Raw genomic sequence first — 24,602 nt, 5'->3', positions numbered from 1 at the left:
TGTGGTGTGCCTCAAGGGTCGGTTCTAGGCCCTGTACTTTTTAATTTGTATATGTTGCCTCTCGGCAGTGTCATCAGGAGGCATGGAGTGAACTTCCACAGTTACGCTGATGACACGCAGCTGTACATCTCCGTGTCTCCTGATGACACCAGACCAATGGATGCCCTTTTTAACTGTATCTTGGATATAAGATCTTGGATGGCAGAAAACTTTTTACAGCTTAACCAGGACAAAACCGAAGTTTTAATCGTCGGTCCTGAGGCTCAGAGAGAGAAACTCTTGTCTAAATTAGAGGCATTTTCACTATGTCCTTTGCTACAAGTGAAAAACCTGGGTGTTATTTTTGACTCTGAGCTTGGTTTTATCCCACATGTTAAACATGTAACCAAAATTGGATTTTATCATCTAAAGAATATAGCCAGAGTCGTCCTATTCTCTCTCGGGCCAACACGGAGATGCTGATGCATGCCTTTATTACCAGTCGCATTGATTACTGTAATGCCCTGCTCTCTGGTCTTCCTAAGAAGAATATTTCAACTTTACAACTCTTGCAAAACTCGGCAGCTCGTGTGCTGACGAAGACCAGAGGGCGGGCCCACATTACACCGGTTTTAGAATCGCTGCACTGGCTCCCCGTGTGTTTCAGGATCGATTTTAAAGTTCTTTTATTGGTTTTTAAATGTCTTAATGGTCTTGGGCCTTCTTATCTCTCATATCTGCTTTTACCATACGAACCCTCGCGGACCCTGAGGTCCTCTGGTACTGGCCTTTTGATTGTCCCTAAACTCAGGACACATACTCACGGAGAGGCAGCTTTTCAGTGGTATGGTCCTCGTCTGTGGAACAGCCTGCCGGAGGAGCTCAGGGCCGCAGAGAACGTACATGTTTTTAAGAACAGGCTCAAGACCCACCTTTTTAATTTAGCTTTTACTTAGCGTTTATTTATTTTTTATGCTTATTTATTCTATCCGGTTATTCTATTATTAATTTAGGATTTACCTAATATTTTTTGATTTTATTCTTATTCATTTTTTAATCTTCTTACTCTATTTATATTTATATTTATATTGTATCCTGTTCTTATTTATTTTATCATTTTACCCTGTATATATCGTATTGCGTCATATCTCCAGTGTTTCCTCGGAGGGCGCTCTCTGCACCGGGGCTGTTATTGACCGTGGCTGCTGGGTCTCTGGGGTCCTCTCAGCCTGGTTGGGGGTCTCCTTGGCTTCCCTCCTGCTGTGTGCCCAGCCCGGAGGCTGCGGTCTGTGACCGGCTCCCGGTGCAGACGGCTCTCTGTTATAATGTTTCCTCACTTGGCTCATGCGAGCCCAGCCCAATTTTTACTCTTTAAGTGTGCGCGTGTGTGTATGTGTGTGCACTGTAAAACCTAATAAGTTCACAGAACTCAAAAATTGTTGTGTAACAGATTACACAACAATTTTTTAGTTGTGTTTTTAAAAGTTTTAAGTTTAACTAAAATAAAAATTATAGTTGCAGTTGCCTTAAATTACCTCAATGTTAACTCATAAATGTTGATATTCCTCAACTTATAATTAGGGAGTAATAAACTCAAAATGTTCAATATTTTTCAACTTAATTAAGGTGGGAAATACACTCAAAATATTTTAGATATTGCAACTCATACGATGTGGGAAATAAACTCAAACTTTTTCATATCTTCTAACTTATAATATGGGAAATAACCCTTAAAATCTTCAATATTTTTAAAATACGGTGTAAAATACACTTATAAATAATTCTAAACTGCCCAGTAAATTATAATCAGCTAAAAGTGTTAGAAAACATGAAATTACACATACTAACAATTTAACAACTTTTTATTAAACACAATGTGCTTTTAAAAAGGCACAAACAACAGAGCTCACTCATAAAAAAGTGCTTCATAAATAAAACAAGAGAAAAAGACTCCAAGGGTCTCCATCTCAATTCTAAAATTCAATAACATTTTCAGTATTAACAGCAATTGCAGCTATTAGAACATTGAGGCATTTAACACTTACTGTACCTTGACAGCTGCAGCTCACTTTCTTTTTTAAAAATACATAAAAACAAACAGTACTGTTTCCACTGCTGTACTTATAGGGAACAAACATCAAGGCAGTGCATTTACGTGTTAGGCAACAGAACATTAAACATGAATAGTGCATGAACTGAACAGTCATTCATCTTAAATGTGAGGTAGAAGAGGCAAATGATTAGGAAAAAAACAAACAAAAAAAGCTTCCTCAATACTCAGCTCAACAAGTAGTCAATTCTGAGTGATTCACTCATTGAACAAATCATTCTTCAGCATCAGTAGATGCCCTTTCAGTGGTTTGTTGTCCTCAAGGCACATCACAACCTTCTGGATAAATGTGAATGTAAGCTCAAGTTTCTTTGGGTATTGTAGGTCTAGTGCATAGATGTACCCAAAGAGCAGGAGAAATGACTCAGCCAGATTTGTGGGACCATTCACAAGTATTTCATCCTCAACGACAATGCAGATGCTTTCGGGACTGAAGAGGGCCGAATCAGTAGAGTCATCCGTGACAACTGTCAGCAGAGCCACAGGAGTGTCAGTGAGGTCTGGACCATCTGCTGACTGCAAAACAAAAATAATACAAGAATGAGTTCAGCCCCACAAGGACACAAATCATGCTACTGATTAGAGGTGTGAATCTTCAGAAGTCACACGTTTCTTTTAGGATTATAATGTCAACGATTTAATTTGATATTGCGATACATCATGATGCATTACAATAATCTTAATTTGGGTTTGGTTTTAAATGTTTTCAATAAATATATGCCAAGATATTTGTTTTTGTTATTTACCAAACATTTCTCTGACCACAACATGGCACCTCCAAAAAAATAGAACACTTGAATTTTAAAAGGGAGATAGTTTTTATCTGTGGATTTGTTTTTGTTTAATAATCTTTCAACTATTTTCATGTTTTCTGGTTTATGCGTAACAATCTTATTCAACAATAGTTGATATATGGGAGAAAACAAGTCAAATGAGGACTGTGTTGAACCTCCTTCCTGATATACACCCTGGTTCTCCTTGAGTTCTGAGTGATGTCATATGTTTGACTGAACAGCTAGGCAAAGGGGTTGATGCTGAGGCCAGTACACTTACATCACAAGTCCTGAATAACGTGGAGGCATCTTCACGCAGGTACACAGGAAGTGCACGAAGGACGAGGGCCCGTCTTGTATTTACATCATGCTGTTCCTAGATGAACATACAATATCTATTAGAATAGTATTTACACAAATGCAGAGTAAAAACAAAGTGTTGGATAGCCATGTTCTGATTGTCATTGTTATAGATCAGGGGTGTCCAAACTTTTTGTGTAACGGGCTAAACTTGTCAATCTAGAAGGGTAACCCAAAAAAATCTAAAAAATTTGAATTTTTAATTCAGGGCAAAATTCTCTAATTTCTTTGTATTTATTTTTTATTTAAATTAGGACAAATTATAAAACTCACCCACTGACAACTGGTGAAATGTTGACTCTCTGTAGCTCTTTGCAGTCTGATATCTGTAAACAATATGTGCACAAAGATGACTTATTAATGTTCAAAAACATTTTTTGCACAGCACACACGCATGTAGTCAGCTGATCTCATCTGATGCAGATCTGCTCCTTGATCAAGTGACATTTGTCCGGATTTTTGGCACGAGTGACGTCGAATCAGCATCGCAGCTGGATGGCCCGATTTACATACCCAGCGCAGCTGATACTCACCACAATAATTTACTAAGATTATATGCACTCCTGTTATTAAGTCCAGTTCAGTCTGTTAATGTTAACCGTTTCGAACTAATGTTGATAGGTGTGTTGCTAAGCTTAATAACTTAAATAACAAACTTGAAATTTACCCGTCCTATTTTCCCCTTTATTGTTTTTTTCTCTGTGCTGTAAATCTTCTGTCTAAGAAGAAATCTGAGGCTGCTGTTCTGAAAATAAGCTACCAAAGCTTTTTCTGAATGAATCAATAAAGATCCATTTATGGAAAGCTGTGATGAAGGCAGTTTTGTCTTTAATTATATTCAACAATATAACATATTCGACCACTTTTAAGTGATTTTGTGAGCTTTAATACACTAAAGTTAAGGGTATTTACCTAATTTCTAGTAAGTGGCCCTCAGTGAAAAAAGTTTGGACACCCCAGCCTTACAGGTTAGGGAGTATTTGTGATCCGCACAGTCTGCATCAATGATTCTTTCTTAGCCTGGGAGCAGAACGCGGCTCTTTATTTTCATTTCAATTTATCTAGCAAAGATCGATAGGGTCTGGCTTAAAGGTGTCAAGGAGGCGCCTCAGTCTGGTTGAGCCTTGTCGAATTAGCGTGAACAATTTAGCTGAACTTCGTTCGTAGCACCGAGTTCGACCAGTGTAAAATGTTAGGCTGAATCAGGCGATGCATTTTTCCGCAAGCCTTGACTTGTAGAGCTCGCTTAGTGGAATACCCCTCTAAACTGTTAAAAGGATTTCGAGATTATCTCACAACCACACATTTGAGACTACGAAAAAATACAAACGTGTCTAATTACCATAATGATAACACACTCACGTTGTTTATTATTGTTCGCTTCATGCTAGCACACACACACACACAGCTCAACAGCGTAAACTACTGACTGTGTAACACGGACACTTATTGAAATAAGTATACTCACAATACGCACGTGCATTACCGGCGAATACGACAACCGGTAGAAACGGACAGTAGAAAGTTTTAGTAGAAAGTTCAAACGCATGGAGCTAGAACTGCCAACCGTCAACTTCCCGGGCAAGAATACAATGCATTATGGGAAATGTTGTCCCCCACGGAAAACCGCCAAAACGTTACACCATTCTAATTTGAAATAACATTACGTATTTGTCACATTCGAAAACTTCTAAAATTACAATTACTTGGATTCGAATTCATTTATAACAAACATTCACTGTGCACAAAGTACGAATATATTTCCAGTAAAAAATTAAAAAAGAATGTTTATCTACATTAACTTTAAACAAAACAAAAACACGTAGACTTACCAAATTTAGGGCAGTTGATGAAAAAAAATAAGGTGGTGGGTTGAAGTTGGGGACTCTTAATCCACACGGGCTGGCCAAATCTTCCCCGCATCAAGGTAAATTCAAGATGGCTGACTCAGCTTTCCTGAGGGAGCGACAAGACTCCACCCACCAGAACGTCACTAAACTAAGCTTCTTAAACTTTTTGAGCTTTCCAAAAAAATTAGCTAAAAAATATTGAGCCCTATTCAATTAAAGCTGCATAAAAGCCAACAGAGCTCAATACTTTATAGTTTGCTCAACTACAAAACGACATTTGAGTGTTATGAGCTTATTAGTTATGAGCTAGGACAACTGTTAGGGATTACAGTGTGTGGGTGGGGGGATATATGTGTATTGAGAGTGTGGGGAGTGAGTTGGAGGGTGGGGTGGGCTGCTTTTAACTATGTAAAGCACTTTGTGCTACATTTTTTCTGTATGAAAAGTGCTTTATAAATAAAGATTGATTGATTGATTGATTGAAGATATACGGTGGTATTTTACAGTGATCAAAAACCTTAAGAATCAGCTTTAGGTTTTCTCTATTTAATTAATCAAAACTTGAGGTTATTTATCTAGAAATTTTGACTTTCTCTGAAATGGCTTTAAAGTACTTGTCTGTCTTCCTCCCCTCACCCTCAACTGTTGTGATAAATGGCTAATTTATATAACTACTGTTGTGATTCAGCACTGTATACAGAAAATTAATTGGGAGGGGGGGTGATTATTAGGCGTCTCAAAATTTATTCCTAGTTGTAAGTAACTTAAAGTTGAGCTGCTCAATAAGTCAAAGTTTTAAGACTCATCAAAATGTTGACTTGGCTATGACAGGCACTTTTAAGCCACAAACAAGCTTCCATACAACCTAATGACAATTAAAATGTGCGACATTTTCATTATATTTCCATATGTGAGAAAATGTCAGAAAAACATTTGCACATGTATGTTATAAAATGGGGAAATACTACTGAAGCGTAGAGCTGCCACCCAGGCAAAAGAAAAATACAAGTGTATCACGTTATAACGTGAAAGGTTTATTGTTCTAACAAGATACTTTTCCTGTTTGTACAATATACTTTTCACGTTTGAACAACATAATATCACGTTATTACAATATACATAATTATCACGTTCGTACAATATAAATATTATATTGTACGAACGTGATGATTATGTTCGTACAATATAATAGGAGATAAGATGTACCACAATGTAAGGAGTGCTCTGACACGTTGATAAATATGTTTTTTTTCCTTTCTCGCAGTCGATTAGATGAGATGATAAGGCTGTATGAAAAAATGTTCCTATTAAGTTTTGAACTGAACTGCCAGTAGCTTTTGGTGTACAATTCAAACACTGCAGATGTATTTGCTAAAAACAAACACAAATAATCTGTCACTAGAACAAACAAACAAAAAAGAATGACCATTCATATAAGGAAGGAATCAATTATCACGTTCGTACAATATAAATATTATATTGTACGAACGTGATGATTATGTATATTGTAATAACGTGATATTATGTTGTTCAAACGTGAAAAGTATATTGTACAAACAGGAAAAGTATCTTGTTAGAACAATAAACCTTTCACGTTATAACGTGATACACTTGTATTTTTCTTTTGCCTGGGTGGCAGCTCTACGCTTCCGTAAAATACAGCTGTAAATCATGACATTATGTTGGGTTCATTCGTTCCACGCTCACCCTGTTGACACTGGGTTGCGCATGAATCCAATCATCGCATTTCGCGCCATTCCTGACAAACGGGGCGGAAGTTCGCACAGTCAGGTGACACCAGACTGCCCGCAGTTTTCGCGCCACCACCGAATCCCGCCTCTCCCCGCCGAAAGAAGCGACTCTATTGGCTGAGGGAGACGTCAGACTCGCGCCACTTCTTGTACAGAGATAAGGGAGAAGCGCTGGCTGCTAGTGTCCGGTGTTAGTGAATTTTTTTTTTTAAAAAGACCGAGCTTTGAGATAAATTGCGTTTCTCCCCTCGCGTTTTTGGAAGTAAGTTATCTTAACTGAAGCGCAATACCTGCAATCATGGCTCGCAAGGATTACGAAGCAGAGAAAGGTAATGTTTCATCTTTAACGTCATGGCAGCAACAGGTTGGCCGTTTTAGTCAACTTTTTACCAAATGACTTCTAAAATCCCACACGAAAGCTTGGTGAACGTATATCACGGGGTGTACTGGCTATGAAGTTGGATATAATATAAAATTTGATTTCATGTGCGAAAGCGCAACATTACCGCTTCGTTTCATTACTAACTCAACTTGAAAGAAAACAATGATAGAAAATAAATGAGTGCTTGCACATGGTGTCAAGAAACGCGCGACACACGGGAGCAGTGTTAAGAATAAGTTGCACAAACTTGTGTGAACATTAGCTATCCTCTTGATAACGACTTCGGTACTGTGTGTGTGTGTGTGTGTGTGCGCGCGACCGACAGAGGCTGTTGGCTCCACGGTGACCCGGATGGATCCTTAAACAAAGGAGCAGGCGCCACTGTGCAGCAGCAAGCACATGTCTCAACAGTTACACGAGCTGTTCGACTAAAGATAATCATTAATGTCGCGAAGTTTTTCATTTTTAATGTGTAACATTTAAAGTCAAAGATAAAGCACTAGGCTGAAAAGTTGATCATCTTTTCAGATAACTTTATAAAGGCCACTCAAATGCTAGCTAAGTTCATATCAAACGCGAGCGCAACCTTAACATTTAATGGTACACAATGGCAGTAAGTTAACCCCTACTTCGCTTTTTAATAACTGAATTTTATAATGTCCACATTTAGAGTTTAGTTGAGGTGTTTAAACGTCTTCAAATCGGGTTAACTAGTAACCGCGAGCTAGCTGCTGTCAGTTAACCTGTTAACGTGCTGTTCTGTGTTTAGCACGTTTACGCTGAGGGTCACTATGTATATATATTTCTAAAAACGTAAGAAGACTCTAAATGATTGTTTACTTTGGGTAAACAAACTTTATTTCTGTTACACAAACATCTAAAAGGGCAGGGTTTTACTAAAAATCGACCATTATAACAACACCATCAACGTTACGTTACGGTAAGTTTAAATTTGCAGCGGTGCTTGAGGCACTCTAAAGGTCCGAATAAACTTCACAAACACCCGAGTCATCATTCGTGAATCTAACCGACCGCTTAAAGGCTGAAGTTTGTGGTGCATGAACCATCGATAGCATTAAGAAAGCTACTTCCACCGCCAAGAGATTAAGAGCAATAAGCTCGCAGTGATGGGGCTGCCTGCGCCTTGTGTTCAGTACACCCCGGCTAACCCTAGGCTAACATTAGAAGATGGCTGGCTGTGGTTTGAAAACAACAGCCGGGACTGTTTTTAAGAGCGGAGGGATGGCGGAGGGATACCGCGAGTGACTGGGCACAAAAAGCCATGTGCTGCTTTGTTTACAATAACATCCTCGAAGAGAGAAATAAAAAAAGCAGAGGTGCGGATTTGCTGCTACCGCGTCAAAGTAAGTGGAGTATTTTATTTATCACGGCCAAGAGTAGTTTCGTTTCTCGAAGCGCTGAATTAAATATTGTTAACAGTTGTGGCTCTTTCGAGAAGTGGGGGATATTTTCAAAAAAAAAAAATGGACCCTGAACTGAGCGCGCCTGTTGTTGTATTTACATTATTGCCCAGAAGCTATCTGCTGCGTGTCGCCAGTTATTTCGCTCTAAAACTATTATGTGGAAACGTCAGAGCGGAGTTGGCATCATGTAACACATCAGTGGCAGTTTGTGCTTTACTGTAAGGCAGTAGTGACTCATCGAGATTACAGGATGCCATGTTACTCAACAAAGGGGGTCGTCGCAGGACAACAAATTAGCTCACAGTGTGTAGGCCCATTGCCGGTGGTGTTAATCAACAATTTAAACAGATTTTAAGCTCAGAAATAAGATTTATTGTTTAAAGGGAACTAAAGTAAACAGCCTTTTCTTTGTGTGTGTGTGTGTGTGTGTGTGTGTGTGTGTGTGTGTGGGGCTAACAATCAATCTCCACCTAGTGTTTGCTGCATGTGGCCTGTCTGGGTTTTTTTGTTTGTTTGTTTTCTCGTCTCCCTCCTGTTAAATTGTACTGAAGGTATTTTTTGGTTGTTTTGCAGAAAAATGCAAAAGGTTCCTGCAGGAATTTTACACAGAGGATGACAACGGGAAGAAGCTGTTCAAGTATGGAGCCCAACTTGTGAGTATACTACAGAAATAATGAGTATAGATTTAGTTTTCAGAGTTGGTTCATTGCAGATTTTTGATATTATTGCACTTAAAAGAAAAAGTACAAATCTGGTGTGCTAATGAGCGCTGATGCGTCACTGGTCAGTGAATAAAACATTTTAGCTACACTGTTCTTTGACACCATTTGTTGTCTTTACAAGCAGACATTTATGATTTGACAAAATCATAAATGTAAATGTTTATTTGAACTAGTTATTTTTGTTATAAGTAGAATAGTTTTGGGTGGATTGCATTAAAATGTAAAAGTGAAAGCAAAACTAAATGGCTCTTAATCAAGCTTCCATGTGAAAGATGGAAAAAGGCTCTTACCTATTTACGAAATGCATAATTCCCTTTTTGCTTCTAAATGTAGATGAAGGTGTGTTTGGCGTTAGTAGTAGCTGCAAAGATGGTTGTGTAATTGTTGGGTGATCATCTAATTAATTGCAGGTGGCGCTGGCCCACAGGGAGCGGGTGGCTCTTTTTGTGGATCTGGATGATGTGGCTGAAGAAGACCCCGAGCTGGTCGAGAGCATCTGTGAGAATGCTAAACGTTACACAGCGCTGTTTGCTGATGCTGTCCACGAGCTGCTGCCAGAGTACAAGGAAAGAGATGTATGTTGATCAGTTTAAGAAGTGCCAAAAATGAATTGCTATTGTGATTTTTGCCCAGGATTAATGCGTCTATTTTTTATTTTATTTTTTTTTTAAATACATAGATTATTGCCAAAGATTCTCTGGATGTGTACATTGAGCACAGGCTGATGATGGAACAAAGGGGTCGTGACCCTGCAGATACAAGAGACCCTCGTAATCAATACCCGCCTGAACTCATGAGGAGATTGTAAGTTGAATCGGATTCAGAGCTGAGCTTTTACTGCATGTCTTTATTTGTCCTTTGATTATACAACTGTGAACTTCTTCCCACAGCGAGCTTTACTTTAAAGCTCCAAGCACCTCTAAACCCAAAGTGGTGCGTGATATTCGAGCCGACAGCATCGGTCACCTGGTTGCAGTTCGGGGTATTGTGACTCGAGCGACTGAGGTCAAACCGATGATGGCCGTGGCTACATACACATGTGACCAGTGTGGCGCTGAGACCTACCAACCAGTAAGACGGTTTTTAATCATCTATACCATAGGTGTCGAAGCCATACCAAATTACTATCAGAGCTGGCCTACTGGTATTACACAGCTAATGTATATATTGTTTAGTATTAAGCTTTGCTTGTTCCATATTCAGTTTTTCAGCAAAACGTGTTTTAGTCCATAAGAAAAGATTCATTCTTATATCTGGAGGAACAAATATATTTCAATAAATATTAACGTTAGCCCGCGACTTGGTTCCAGTTTTGAATTTTGGCCCACTGTGTGTTTGAGTTTGACACCCCTGATCTATACATCTATATGCTTTCACAGGAACAAAGTTTTTCATCGTATCCTCTCGTTTTCCTTCAGATCCAGTCTCCTTCCTTCATGCCGCTTGTTATGTGTCCCAGCCAAGAGTGTGTCACCAACAAATCTGGAGGGCGACTGTACTTGCAGACGAGAGGCTCCAAATTCATCAAGTTCCAGGAACTGCGTATTCAGGAACACGTAAGAAACTCCCAAACTTGTTATGTTTGTATTCAGTTGTTTTGGTTAACATTAGCTCACAAGTTTTGTCTGGTATTACACAGAGTGACCAAGTACCTGTTGGAAACATCCCAAGGAGCATGACGGTGTACGTGCGTGGCGAAAACACACGTCTTGCCCAGCCAGGAGACCACGTAGCCATCACAGGAATCTTCCTCCCTCTGCTGCGCACAGGCTTCAGTCAGGCTGTTCAGGTATAATCTGCTTGTCAAAGTACACATGGGCTACTGCAATAATCTCATCTCCAGAAAGAAACTGAAATGTATTGTGGTTTTGCTCTTTTCAGGGTCTCCTGTCAGAAACCTATCTGGAGTGTCACAGCATTACACTCATGAACAAGACTGAGGATGATGAACTAGGTAACGAGGAGCTGACCGATGAGGAGTTGCGAAGCATCACAGGTCTGTTTGTTGGACATCACTACAATAGGAACACATAAACTGAGACCTTGGTCTTTAGTGTCTGAGGTGAATTTTTTTTCTTTATAGATGAAGGATTTTATGAGAAGCTAGCTGGCTCCATAGCGCCAGAGATCTATGGACACGAAGATGTGAAGAAGGCTTTGCTGCTGTTGCTGGTTGGAGGAGTGGAACAGGCTCCCAAAGGCATGAAAATCAGAGGTGAGGACAAACAAGATTATAACGGCAGAATCCTTTTCTTCTGTTTCATCATATTGTAACATAGCTTTCTAATACTAATTTGAATGTATAATTTTAATATAATTTATGCTCCTTTATCACGCTGGCACAAGACCAAACTTTTTTATTCCATAGGTACATTTCTTTGAAGTTGTTTTTCCTCATTAAATGTTGTAATCACTGCAGTGCTCTTACTCCGTTGTCTCTTCTTCCTCAAGGCAACATTAATATCTGCCTGATGGGAGATCCAGGAGTCGCCAAGTCCCAGCTGCTGTCCTACATTGATCGTCTGGCTCCTCGAAGTGAGTCCTGTTTGTTGTCCCCTATCTGGTTTAATGCTTTATCTAGTATGGCGTTTACTTTCCATTAGGTCCTACACTGTGACGGCTTAACTTCTGGTGGGATAGTTTGATTAGAGCACTCACGTTTTGTTTTAATGCAAAGTTTTGAATGCCAACAGCCTGTCATATAATTGGAAGTTTTATTCTGAGTGAAGCTTGAAGTAGTAACCGTTTGATCAACAGCTAATTGTAGCTTTTTCTTGTTCCCTGTCTGCTGTTCAGGCCAGTACACAACAGGTCGTGGTTCATCTGGGGTCGGTCTGACTGCGGCAGTGATGCGTGACCCCCTAACCGGTGAGATGACTCTAGAAGGAGGAGCCTTAGTTCTGGCTGACCTGGGCATCTGCTGCATTGATGAGTTTGATAAGATGGCGGATGCAGATCGAACCGCCATCCATGAAGTCATGGAACAACAGACCATCTCCATTGCTAAGGTATCCTTAATTACTGCCAGTACTCGGGGGGGGGAAGAGTATTAGGGGAAGTATCTGGAAACATTCAATGCCTGTTTAACATCCACACTCAAGTTGATTTAATCTCCCTTCCAGGCTGGCATCATGACCTCCCTCAACGCCCGCTGCTCTATTCTAGCAGCAGCTAACCCCGCCTATGGCCGCTACAATCCCCGGAAGAGCATCGAGCAGAACATTCAGCTGCCAGCTGCTCTGCTCTCCCGTTTCGACTTGCTGTGGCTCATCCAGGACAAACCAGATGCTGATGCTGACCTGCGTCTGGCCCAGCACATCACCTACGTGCACCAGCACTCCCGCCAACCGCCCTCACACTTCACCCCTATTGACATGAAACTGATGAGGTGAGAATTTGCATGTTTAAAAATGAACACATGAAGGTTATTGTTGTAGCTCAGATAATTTACTTCAAATAGGTCTGCGTAATAGGCAATATTAACTAATGACAAATGTAATTTCCATCAGGCGTTATATATCTCTGTGCAAGAAGCGGCAGCCTGTGGTGCCCGAGTCACTGGCCGATTACATCACTGCTGCTTACGTGGAAATGAGAAAAGAGGCTCGGGTCAGCAAAGACACCACCTTCACCTCTGCTCGTACGCTCCTCTCCATCCTGCGCCTCTCCACTGCACTGGTAAGAATTCCACATCCACTTGAGTAGTAGTGGGTGGCTGGAAACATTTAGAGGCCAATCTCACTGATTGAACTCCTGCAGGAGGGTTATAATTTTGTCAGACATTTGTTTTAAGAAGTGAAACAGGGTTACAATTGTTTTTCATCAAACTTCAGTGGAACTTACATTTGCAGACAAGTGTCGTATGGGGTTCGGTTGCACAACTTTTGTGGAGCTTTTAATGGAATTAAATTGTCTTGATCGATCGTCCAGTGTGGGATAAAGTGCTTACAGTGCAGGTAGTGATGATAATCTGGCCTACTGCATTGTGAGCACTTCTTTCCCACGCTGGACAAAAATCTCTGACTGCCAAAACCAGTCCCAGTAGCAAAAACGCTACACCCACTCACAACATGAATATTATTAAAAAAGCTTGAATTAAGTCTGTCTTGTATCATCTCTGCCTCTGGTTGTCAAAAGTGCTGTTTGTGCAGGTAGCAGTCATCCACCTACTGCAAAACCAGCACTTCAGGTTAACAGGTAGGCAATATGCTGCACACAGATGTCCACAAGGGGGCAAAACACAGCCACAAGCAGTATTGGTGCCACAGCTGCACATCAGCTTATTTGTGTGTTTTCAGATGACTCATTTGGTATTTTCCTCTTCATGACCACGAGGGAGCTGCTTTAATGTCTTTGCTGATCCTGGCCAGCTTTGCAGGGTGGGCAGTCAGCCTGTGTGCATAAGGACCAGCTGTGCAAACCCATGCAAAACTGACCATGGCCAGGACTGTCATCAGTGTATTCTACAAAAATCCCAAATTGATCATAACAGTATTCAGATGGGATCTTTTGTGTGCTGTTTTGATTTCATGCTATAGAGAGACTAGCTGGTGTTGAGAGGCGGAGACTTGGGCAATTGCCGGGCATCCCAGAGGGCATTGCACTTGTCTCGGTCTGACAGTGCCGGCACAGCGCAGCCTAAGTTGAGATGGATATTGTAGGATTATTTTTAACTCTTATTCGTGCATTCACTCAAACTACAGTCTTAGCATTATCTTCACCTTTAACTCCCTACTTCAGGCTCGACTTCGCATGATGGACACCGTAGAGAAGGAAGATGTAAACGAGGCCATGAGGCTGATGGAGATGTCCAAGGATTCATTACAGGCTGACAAATCCAGCACCACAAGGTTAGAGCTAAAAACCAGGCCTGTTTTTTAAATATGGCTTTCAGTGAGCTCAGACTAACATGACTGGATGTCATCTGATTCAGAGCTGTTTTATGAGTTTCTTGCATGTCCTGAAGGAAGCTGTAAAACTTGCTTGATTTTTATGGAGCTCTGTTCACACGACAGCATGTTCAAAACGAGCAGGAAATGTAGTTTGTGCATTCGTACGTGTACATGTAGTATGTTTACATGCCTTACTTTGTGCCATTTCTGAGTAGGTTTATTCAAAATTCCTTGAGGCTTTAAAGTTAACTTTTTTTTTTTTAATATCTGCTTTCTCATCTGCAGGACGCAGCGACCGGCCGACGTCATCTTCTCTCTGGTGCGCGAGCTCGCCGCAGAGGGCCGTGGAGCCGGTGGGTTGGTTCGCATGGCTGAAGCAGAGCAACGTTGCGTCTCTCGTGGCTTCACGCCCGCCCAGTTCCAGGAGGCCTTGGAGGAGTACGAAGAGCTGAACGTGTGGCAGGTCAACCAGGCCCGCACGCGCATCACTTTCGTCTGAACAACCCGGGACACGCCTTCATGCACATTTTGTTTCAGTCACCTGAGGGAGGGTGGGGGACTCTTTGTTGTGGGTTTTCTACAGACTTGTAATGAGGTTAAGCATTTTGTAAGTCCAGCAGATGGAAGATTCTTTTTAAATATGACTCTTATTGCGAGAATTCCAGCTAATGGAAACCCAGAACTCCCGAAGAATCCTGTTAACAGTACCTTGCTTGTAAATATGTACGTCAGAAGTTAGTATTGTGAAGTATTTCCTGTGGTTTGGCTGCAAGCATCCGTTTAACATTGAGCATTTCTGTACATTTTATACTTGATGATGCAAATCAGACAAATTTATATTGAGCCTTGTATTGTGAGAGTTAAAATAAAATGATGGTTCAATACTCTGCCTGGTGCCGAGTCTTCTGTGCACATAATGTGGGATGAAGAAATGTGTATGAACACCTGGTTTCACAGTGGGGACGCCTCGCTAATCCTTTGAGTAACGCCTGCCCACAAAACATACAGGTCTGCAAGTCACAATTTTCATGTTGAAAGACAAAACCCGCACGACTTTGGGTTTGTGAGTCACTGAACCAAAGATTTCAAAAGGCTTGGATATTCAGAAAAGGCAACAAATGTTTAATGCTGCCAAATCTAGCTTTCAAAACCGCAAGCTTCCAGCTGTATGATGAATGATCCTGTAACCCACTAACACATTGTATGCACTGTCTCGGTAGAGTAACTAGTAATCATGTGTCACCTAAATGTTTTGGTCTACTGATGACATGTATCTAAATAATTGCATCTAATACAGCAAGAAGCTAAAACAATGTAAACTTGGAAATTATATTTTCATCATGGACATTATTCACAATCTATTTATCACATTTGACATCGTTATGATTGGGGAATGTGGGAGAATAACATTAAACTGACCAGTGTGTGTTATTGCATGTATGTTTAGTATGACGGCCTTCAGTAAGAATGCAGTCTGAGTATTGAACATGCCGAGACAAAGGCGGCTTTTTCTGTAGATAGCTGTCCTGTGTTCAAAAAGCAGGTGTTCACTGGGTAAAAATAACCTTTAGAAACCGGTGGTGTTTCAGAAATCTGTGAAGTCTCATTATGAATGTATGTTTAAGGCAACATGGGTTGTCATCTATGTTTTTTGTAAGCTTTTCTGGCATGGATATTGTGTTAGTAGGCAGCATTTTCACTACGGTTGCAGTTGCCCCAGCAGGTGATGCTTCACTTCCACACTTAATGGGGAGTTTCCATTTGAAGTCTGTTTTGTTTTATGGCTTTGCTGCAAAGGTCCTGAGGCTTTCTGTTCTTAATTGGCGCCAAAGGCCCCACATTAAAGTGTATTAAAAGGAAGGTGGAGACAAGATTTCAGTCTCAAAGTCGGTAGAGTCCGATTGGATAGAAGATAATGTTACAGGGTAACTGACGCTGAGATGTGTATTTAACCCACTCAGCCTTGTTCAGACCAGTGAAGACTGCCTCCCGAGTCAGGTGAGTAAAACGGGCAGATGTGTTTTCTTTACAATATTGGGTCGTGCAATAAGAAGCAAAAATATAATTTGAATTAATAAAGTTATTAATTGCAAGCCACATTTATATTCTACAGTCTATATTAATCTTTGCATTTAGCGCATCAGATTGCAGAACAGTTTTACCTGAAGACATATTTTTATGTCTTACAATTGAATTTTGGTATTAGACACATACCTTTGTTAAATGTGTAGATGTGAAATGTAATTGATTCAGAGTTATTTTGTACGAACTAACAGTTTTCCTCAAAATGATCATTTCCTTTTCTTCATGATCACAGAGGTTCAAGATGATTTCTTCATCGTGCTTGGTGGGGGCACTCTTCTGTCTTGTGTTTCTCCCAGGTCTGCTCTGCTTCTTTTACTTCACAATGTCACAGGTTCACCTCTCAAAAACAATCAAAATCAACATCCACAAATTATTTTTCATCCTCTTTCAGGCCTGCTGGAGGCCAAATCTTTGTTGAATGTCATAAAGCAGGAACGTAAGTTAAAAAAGAACAATTTTCTGAGGCTTTATGCAGCGGTGCTGTTTTTCCAACTGTTTTTGAAAGACTCAGCTTCATCTCCTCTTTACAGAGATGGTCCCTGTAGGCGATGTTAGCATTGATGCAGAGAAAGCAAATGATTTTCTGACTCACTCCAGACCAAAGCGTAATGCGGACCCTCGGTGGTACAGAGGAAACCCAGACTTCCAGGCTTACTACAAATACTACAGCAGCATCGGACACACTGAGGGGGTAAGAAACACTTTGGGCTTCCTGGGGTAGCCCAAATATTCACCGTCTATATAAGCACCTCAGAATGTGTCACTGTAGGTGTTCTTTATTTTAAACATTCTTTGTAGTAACAGAAAACTGTGACAAGTCACCTTTGCAGACCAGCAAATGTAAGATTTTAGCTAATAAGGATGTTAAATTTTGAATTCAGTCCAGGTTCTGGTTGTTTAAAATCAGCACCAACATGTTGTATCTGGATGTGGAAGATTTTAAATCTAAACCTTCATAGTTTAAAAAAAAGCAGGAAGAAAAAAGATTTTTCATTTTGATCTCAGAGGGTCGGGATTTTGGGATTCAAAACACATCACCCCTCGGCTTAGTCGAGAAGTGCGATTACAACTGAGCTTTTTAATTTAAAAACACATATAATCATGAACGATTTCAGATTTTAAATGTGTCTCAGGGTTTCTTTCTTAACCAACTGAAGATTATAAATCTACTTGTGGCAGCTTTTTTTTTTTTTTTTGCAGTTTGATGCTACATAAATAAACCCGAGTTTGTCTTTCCTTTACTCTTTTTCCGCCTCTCAGCTCTATGAGATCGACAAGCTGCGAATGCTCTACCAGCAGATGAGGTACCTGGAGCACACCTACGGCCCTGATGCTTCCTATTTCCAGAGCAAACTGGGAGTGCCTATGATCATGTGTGACCCAGCCACAGACAAGAAGTGCAAAGTTGTTGCTCCTCCTCCTCCTCCACCGCCAATGAAAGGGGTCCCAAGACCCACAGAGCCTCCTGCTCTTCCTATTGCTCCAGCCATTTCACAGGCCGATGTGCTCTACCTGTGTAACCAAAAGGACCCCCTCTGCAAGCCTCACATTGTCTACATGCCCACAGGTGCAGTACCTGTGCTCTGTGACCCTCGGTACCACCCCCACTGCACTCCCCAGAAGGTTGCACCAGCTCCCGTGGCAGTGCCTCAACCACCTCCTCCTAAGAAATCTGGCCCACCTCCACCTCCCCCAGTCTTTGTCAAGAAGTCTCCCCCAGCTCACATCCGCACCTTTAAGGGCATGGAGTACGATTGTGACCCCTACTGGGATCCCGACTGCCTGATTGACAACCCACCCAGGCCCATCAAAGGAAAGGTTGTGGTCCCGCCACCCCCTCCGGTCGAGGAGGAAGAAGAGGAGGAACATGTGGAGGAGCCAGCACCTCCTGCACCCATTAAGAAAGTAACCTACTACCCTCACCCTTACTACTACCAGCACCCTCTACCCTACAACCCCAGGGATGATCTGTACGATCCAGCCCGCTTCCAGTACCCACGGCCTGCTGATGCTGCTGATGAGCCTGCAGAGGAGAGCCAGTAAAACATCCAGAGGGAGCAAAACAGACTATGAAAACATCCAAGTTGCACACTTTCACATCTTTTATATGTAATGTCAATAAAACCAATGTCTTAGCGCATTTTTAGATGCAGTGTAATTACATCGATGACTCAATGTGTAACTGCCAGTATGTGAAAAACCAATTTTCTTTTTGACAAGAATAAATTGTAACAAATCAGTTTTTCACCAGCGAGTAGCATTTTGAGTTGGAATATCCTTTTTGAAAGGTGCAAAGTAGCCTCAAAGGGAAAGCTTTGCTCCACCCATCGCCACATGGCAGGTAAAAATCACTTGTGAAGTACCAGCATGCATGCTGGGAGGCCATTATGTCTGTTCTGCTGTACATTTAATAGCCAAATAAATGCTGACTCCTGTTATTTTCCATACACTCTGGAGCAATAAGTCACCCTGCAGTCTTTTTCCTGCCTCTCTGTCCAAAACCTATAAGGGCAATCAAACAGCAGGAACACAACTTCAGTGGGTGATCTGCAAACGTGCTGCTACTGCCAATAAACCTCCAGCTAGGCGAGCTCCACGTAGCAGACTTTCATGTGCTCATTTAAAAGTGCAGCTCTGACTTTTTTTAATGTGCTTCGTTGACAGAAGATTCAAAGTCTCATGGGGAAAAAAACGAAAAATCAGCAGATCATTTATTACATACAGGAACATGAAACAGTAAAACAAACTGGGTAAAATAACAGAACGTTCATGTACAGTGGACTCATTGCTGTGCAGACCCACCAAACAGATGAGTGACTTTGTACATAGCTTTTAATGATCGGTGCTTTTAGATACACTTGTGGTTGGAATTTTTTAACTGCTCTGAAAAGCTACGGTTGGTTTAAGAACTGCTTTTTAGCTAATCAAAGTAGAAACAGACAAAAAAAAACAAAGAAAAGAAAAAGACAGAACAGAGAATAATAAACTGCGGTGCTCGTTTTGATTCTCTGCTTTGCTCAAAAGAAGAGTCCTCTCATCCTCCGGCCGATGCCCTGTCTGTCGTACAGGACGTTGAACTTGTTGATGAACTGATTCATACTGTTGCAAGTCTTGGTGATAGTGCCTAAGTAGGCCATGAGGCCGACGTCATTACATTGCTGCAGGGTAAACAGAAGAACGGCGTCAGGGAGTTCTCACTTTTACAGCACAATGAACAGTAACATCATCACAACAAGAGATATTTAATCATAAATTAATTTTTCCTTGTGACTCAGACTTCTTATCTTATCTAACTGACCATCTTTTATTGCTGCTTTCATTTTATTATTGTAGTATTCGATGTCGATGACAGCAAAACGTGCAGCAAAAAGGGTGCAGCTACACTTTGATAAAATGAGATGTGAGCTTTGATTTTAGGATTGTGTTTGTCTTCTGTTTTTGGACCCAGTACTTGGGAACACTGGGAAAGATTTATGTAATGTGGGTAAAAGTAAAGAAATAGAGAGTGGAGTACACTGTGTAAAAGTGACTAAATAATCACCAGCTGTAAAAATACATCCCACTGCTCCGTTAATTTCTTGTACACTGGCAGATTATTAAAAAAAAACAATGGAAAAATACCTAAAATGACTTCACGCGTCTTGCATAGAACTTATCAAACTGAAGATTGGTGACTTTTTGCAATACAGTTGCACGATTTAGGAGCTGCTTTTCATTTATTTTCTATCTCATCAAAAATGATCCACATGCTTTATGTGGCTGGTGCAGCAATGGGGTCAGTTTATAAACTGACGCATTTGTCTTTACATCTTTACCAACTACGGCAAATGCTTGAAAAGTACTTTGAGCATTTTATGTGTCTCGATACGCAACGAAAATTTATTTGGCTCTAAACTGTCCACTGAAACACTGTAGTTCCATCTTTATAATTACATGTAAACACATCACATTTGAATACACTGATCCCTGAATCGCGTGTTTCCCTGCCTGTTAACTGTTACAATGCTGCTAAATATTAGCTATATTTAAAAACTGTTACCAAAGAGAGGCAAGTTAGATTATTCCTTTTCTCATTTTTCCCGGGATTTTGACCTGCCTTGGTCCATCTGTGTGTGTGTGAAGGAGCAACAAAGATTACTTACATCATAGAAGTCAGTTTTGAATTTTATGGTGCTGAGGACTGGCAGTCTGTGGCACAGGGCGTTTGCTTCTCGAAGGATCTCATGATTAAATGGCACCTCGCCTGTGAGAAACAAATAAACAGCACGCTGGAAAATGTTGAGTTTGTCAAGAAACTGTCAAACAGAAGCTTGTAATTACAGAGGGGCATGTTTGAGGGGCCTCCTTTAAAAAAAAATGAAGGAGAGGAAACATCTCATTTAAAAACATCTGCTTTTCAGATTTATTTTCACATTCTTCGCTCTCACTCAGTCATTAAACGACCCCCTCATCCTCTCACCTGCTTCCACGGCTTTGACGTACTCTAGAATGATCTTCACTCGGCTGTGGAGCATCTTTATCGCACTGTGCTGGGCTATAAGGTGTTCAGCAACTAACACAGAAGAAAGACACCAAACAACACAGTTAAACCCCGATTCATTTTGATGGTGACCAATAAGACGCAGGTCACAGGACAGCTGACTGATGGAGGAGACACCATGTGACACCATGCCCTAACTGACAGCTTGTTACACCTCATTTAAATCATTTATTTCTGGGTTTACATGGTTGTACAATGTAAAAATTTCCCCCCAGTGTGAGGCAGAAAGTTTGGAGAGCTACTGTAAAACCCTGAGGGAGAAAATTCAGCTGAAAGCATCTAATCCGTGGATCCTGCCACCATGCATGTGGCAGCCCATGGCCTAGGTTCACCTCTTTTTTGACTTTGCCCCCTTCCTAACATGACTTTAACACTTGAGAAGCTCTAGTATGCATCACAGAGGCATGAGTGCAGAAAGACAAAACTAGAGAAAGGCCAAACTGAAATTGTAGAAGGTGTTTTTGCTGTTGTTGTATTTTTTTTAGTCATACCTCGTATCACAAATCATTTGTATATTGCATTTTTTAAAGGAAACACATTTTCATAAAAAGTAGTCAAGTCTGCCTTTAATCTTTGACAACAGCGCCTCTAACCGTTTCTAAGCCTAGAAACTCAACAAAGCTACAAAAGCCATTTCCTTTGGATTTGAAGCTGGAGAAAAGCTCTGATTTACCACCTTTTGTGGCTTATTGTTAAATAAAGAATGCTTAATTGGCAACAATTCATGACTATGATCAGTGTGTAGCTAGTAGAACATGTACAAGTAATTCTTGAGGCAACAGCTTGTCTTGCCTGTTGAGTTTTCTCCAGTGCCGGTGGCCGTCATACGAGCTACGTGGTCAACGCCAATTCTCTCCGCTTCCTCTGTGGCCAGAGTGTACGTCAGCTCAGCAAATAACATGGTGGCCTGAAAACAAACAAACAAACAAAAACAATACATATCAGATGAAACTGAAGCATCTGTGGCAATCAAGATTAGACGTGCACTAGATAAAAGTGGAAGTAAACTATACCTCGCCACTGATGATGTCAATGACAGATTCATAAACGCTAACAGGAAGCTGTGGGACAAAAGAACACTGTTTAGAGCAGAGGCGTTTGTGTTTGTACCAGTGACATCGTTGCTGAAACAATGCAAATGAACTCACGTCCGTGTGTTTGGTCATTGGGTTAAGCTTCAGGAAAAGAGGGCTCTCAATGATCTCGCACACCTGCCAGGAAGTAGAGAAATGAGGGTAAAAGCAAACGATCTGAAATATCCAGCATCATGTACTTGTGTGTAGACTCTATAGCAGTATAAAGGCATGTGTTAACGTACAACACAAGTGGAGCAGGTGTGTATGGGGTTTTAAGATATTTAAAAGCTTAAACGTGATACATTTTGCTTCTGAAACATTCATGGTCACAGTACACGTGTCAAAACATCGACATCCTGCCACCTGTCAGTGGGCTTCAGTGTCTGCCTACCTGCTTGTGAATGTGGATATCTGACTGGTCTGGAGGACCACCTGTGGTGTACCAGCCCAGAAACTCCATGTCTTTGAAGACCTGTTTGACTGAGAGACCAGAGGACAAATGTAAAAACAAAATGATCTGATGACTTGACTTACTGATAAATAAATATCTGAGAGGGGCTTGGAGAACATAGTCATCAACGAACTCTCTCACAGTGACATGAAAACTGAAGAGATTTTTTTTTTCTCATGCTCCACTTTTTTCAAGGTTACAGCAGTTAACTAAACAATATAGTGAACTTACGAAACAAACTACAGGTTTAAGTCTTTGTCATTTTAATAAAATGTGTTAAAAAATACAAATTAAAAAAAAACCCTGCTTGATGAGGCTTTGTTGCAAATGCTTACAGAGGCTCGGGATGTCTCCACGACTGTGAGTCAACTGCCTTCATAAAGAGTTGTGTTTTTGTTATAATCACTGTTCTGATTTTCTGGAAATTAACAGGAACTGACTTGAAAAAAAAAATTACAAAATCCAAAGCAAGAGGCAGAGATCGAGAGTTTTGGTAGTTTTTATGTCATTTTGACCAAAAGACTTGTGTGTAAATCATTTACTTATGGCTCAACAACTGGATCCAATGCTGCCATCTTTTGGTCAAGTGTCAGGAATCTCCCTTCACGTGTTTTACTCCTTGCACATCCAAACATATTAACAATGTATCTGTACTCTTTGGGAACTGAAACTCCAAAACTACAGAGTCCCATTCTGGCGTTCAAGACTTATCAATTGTTGTACTGTTTATTGTTCTTCGTGTGGGAAGGTCAGAACACAGATAGAAAATGTCTCAATTTAATAAAGGAGGCAAGGACAAAACTAGAGTCTAAGTCTAGAAAAACAAATCACGACAAACTGACGTGTGAACTGATTTTCCTGAATGATGATTACGCCAGTGTTACTAACTCCAGCTACCGAACAACTGAGTCATCAAAGAAGATGCACACACAAATATGTGCATTATTGTCCTTAACACTTGAACAAAGCTTACACTGTTCCTCCTTGGTGTAGTAGTACTCCTTGTCAATGTGCACTTTGTCGTCTATGGTGTGAGACAGCAGCTCAAAGGAGTTCATCACCTCGATGTTTCGACCCTCCTGTTTCCCAATCAGAGCTCCTATCACTGAGCAGAGACAAACACAACAGCATATGTTTATCTTTAACTTAGACTTTTATTCCATAAGCCCAATATATATGTGATAGGATAATGTGTTGTTTTTTCACACATACCCTGCATCGGTCGGCCCTCCTGCGAGCGGATGCGTATCCAGTGATCGGATATGTTTAGGATAACCAGAGGGTGTAAGGCCACAGAAACACTCCCAGTGACCCCTGAGGCCATAACACTGGGGCTGGCTACAATCACACAAAGACACAAACATGATTGGGATTAACAGTATGTCAATGACAATATATAAAAAAGTCAAAAAACTTGTTAACTGGAAGCACTTTGTCAAATTCAAACAATTACCGGAAAGCCAGACAAAGAGTTTCCATCTCAAATCAACCATCACAGAATTTTATCGTCACAAACTGTAAAATTTTACCTTCGTATGATATCAATGAAAATGTGTCGATGGACCATTTTTGAAAAGAATACATCTTGAAAAATGTTTGATATATGAAGCTACAAATTCACAGCAACCAATATATATGTATCCAATCTGTGGACCATAGCCTTTTTAGGCAAATCTGAGATAGTTGTGCAAAAGGGCAACAGTGACCCAGGTACAAACGGAAATACTTCTTCAAATCCAAATAATTACTGGAAAATTAGGAAAAAAGCAACAGTGATTAATATGGTCCAATCAGATTAACTGGAAAGTTCATCAACAATGGATCAGCCCTGTTTCGGTATACGTCTAATCAAACTGCATGTATATGTGGAACACAAGAAAATAAGCAGAGACACATCAATAGCGGTAAATCAGTATGGACCCAAAACAATCAATAACGTTTGACCAATGCATAACAGACAAAATAATAAGAGAGATTATTTACACTCGGATTGTAGCTGATGACAATAATCACTGAGCTCCAGAGCCAAGCAACAGTACACAGTTTTCTTTCCATTCAAAATAAGTGACTGGATATATCCTTTTGGCATTAATCATCTGTTTAGTTTGGCACAAACGATCATTCTCAGGATCGTTCCTAAAAGGTTAAATAGCATATACAATCATAAAACGAGTTCCACAGTTTCCCAACAGGACACCTGGACAGGT

The 24,602-nt window shown here is 40.6% G+C and overlaps 3 protein-coding genes and 1 long non-coding RNA gene across 5 annotated transcripts; 2 read left to right on the top strand and 2 right to left on the bottom strand.

The window, feature by feature from the left end:
• Positions 1-1,823: 1,823 nt before the first annotated feature.
• Positions 1,824-5,402, bottom strand: LOC145432124 (uncharacterized). Its single transcript, XR_013912399.1, has 4 exons — positions 4,691-5,402; positions 3,496-3,548; positions 3,143-3,238; positions 1,824-2,605 (listed from the first exon to the last, which is right to left on the bottom strand). It is a non-coding gene; the product is annotated as an uncharacterized LOC145432124 (long non-coding RNA).
• Positions 5,403-6,868: 1,466 nt separating this feature from the next.
• On the top strand, positions 6,869-15,127 carry mcm7 (minichromosome maintenance complex component 7). 2 transcript variants are annotated; one of them, XM_026146987.2, is made up of 15 exons: positions 6,869-7,152; positions 9,203-9,282; positions 9,762-9,926; positions 10,031-10,155; positions 10,242-10,422; positions 10,770-10,907; positions 10,991-11,140; positions 11,233-11,347; positions 11,435-11,566; positions 11,803-11,886; positions 12,148-12,359; positions 12,474-12,739; positions 12,861-13,029; positions 14,092-14,201; positions 14,529-15,127. In XM_026146987.2, the coding sequence occupies exons 1-15, from the start codon at positions 7,122-7,124 to the stop codon at positions 14,740-14,742; spliced, it is 2,172 nt and encodes a 723-aa protein (XP_026002772.1). In that variant the 5' UTR covers positions 6,869-7,121; the 3' UTR covers positions 14,743-15,127. The 2 variants fall into 2 exon arrangements, with proteins under 2 accessions (XP_026002772.1, XP_026002763.1); XM_026146978.2 differs by lacking the exon at positions 6,869-7,152 and adding an exon at positions 8,166-8,569.
• A 721-nt stretch (positions 15,128-15,848) lies between these two features.
• Positions 15,849-18,567, top strand: and4 (actinodin4). The gene is made up of 5 exons (XM_026146954.2): positions 15,849-16,241; positions 16,561-16,624; positions 16,720-16,764; positions 16,859-17,019; positions 17,589-18,567. The coding sequence occupies exons 2-5, from the start codon at positions 16,570-16,572 to the stop codon at positions 18,369-18,371; spliced, it is 1,044 nt and encodes a 347-aa protein (XP_026002739.1). The 5' UTR covers positions 15,849-16,241; positions 16,561-16,569; the 3' UTR covers positions 18,372-18,567.
• A 438-nt stretch (positions 18,568-19,005) lies between these two features.
• On the bottom strand, positions 19,006-23,925 carry cops6 (COP9 signalosome subunit 6). The gene is made up of 9 exons (XM_026146966.2): positions 23,608-23,925; positions 23,369-23,500; positions 22,336-22,424; positions 22,017-22,079; positions 21,882-21,929; positions 21,661-21,775; positions 20,788-20,880; positions 20,471-20,571; positions 19,006-19,486 (listed from the first exon to the last, which is right to left on the bottom strand). The coding sequence occupies exons 1-9, from the start codon at positions 23,717-23,719 to the stop codon at positions 19,346-19,348; spliced, it is 894 nt and encodes a 297-aa protein (XP_026002751.2). The 5' UTR covers positions 23,720-23,925; the 3' UTR covers positions 19,006-19,345.
• Positions 23,926-24,602: the final 677 nt, after the last annotated feature.

This window comes from Astatotilapia calliptera, chromosome 2 (genome assembly GCF_964374335.1).
Source record: "Astatotilapia calliptera chromosome 2, fAstCal68.1, whole genome shotgun sequence".
In the NCBI taxonomy this organism is placed as follows: Eukaryota; Metazoa; Chordata; class Actinopteri; order Cichliformes; family Cichlidae; genus Astatotilapia; species Astatotilapia calliptera.
This window is presented reverse-complemented; position numbering and strand designations above follow the sequence as displayed.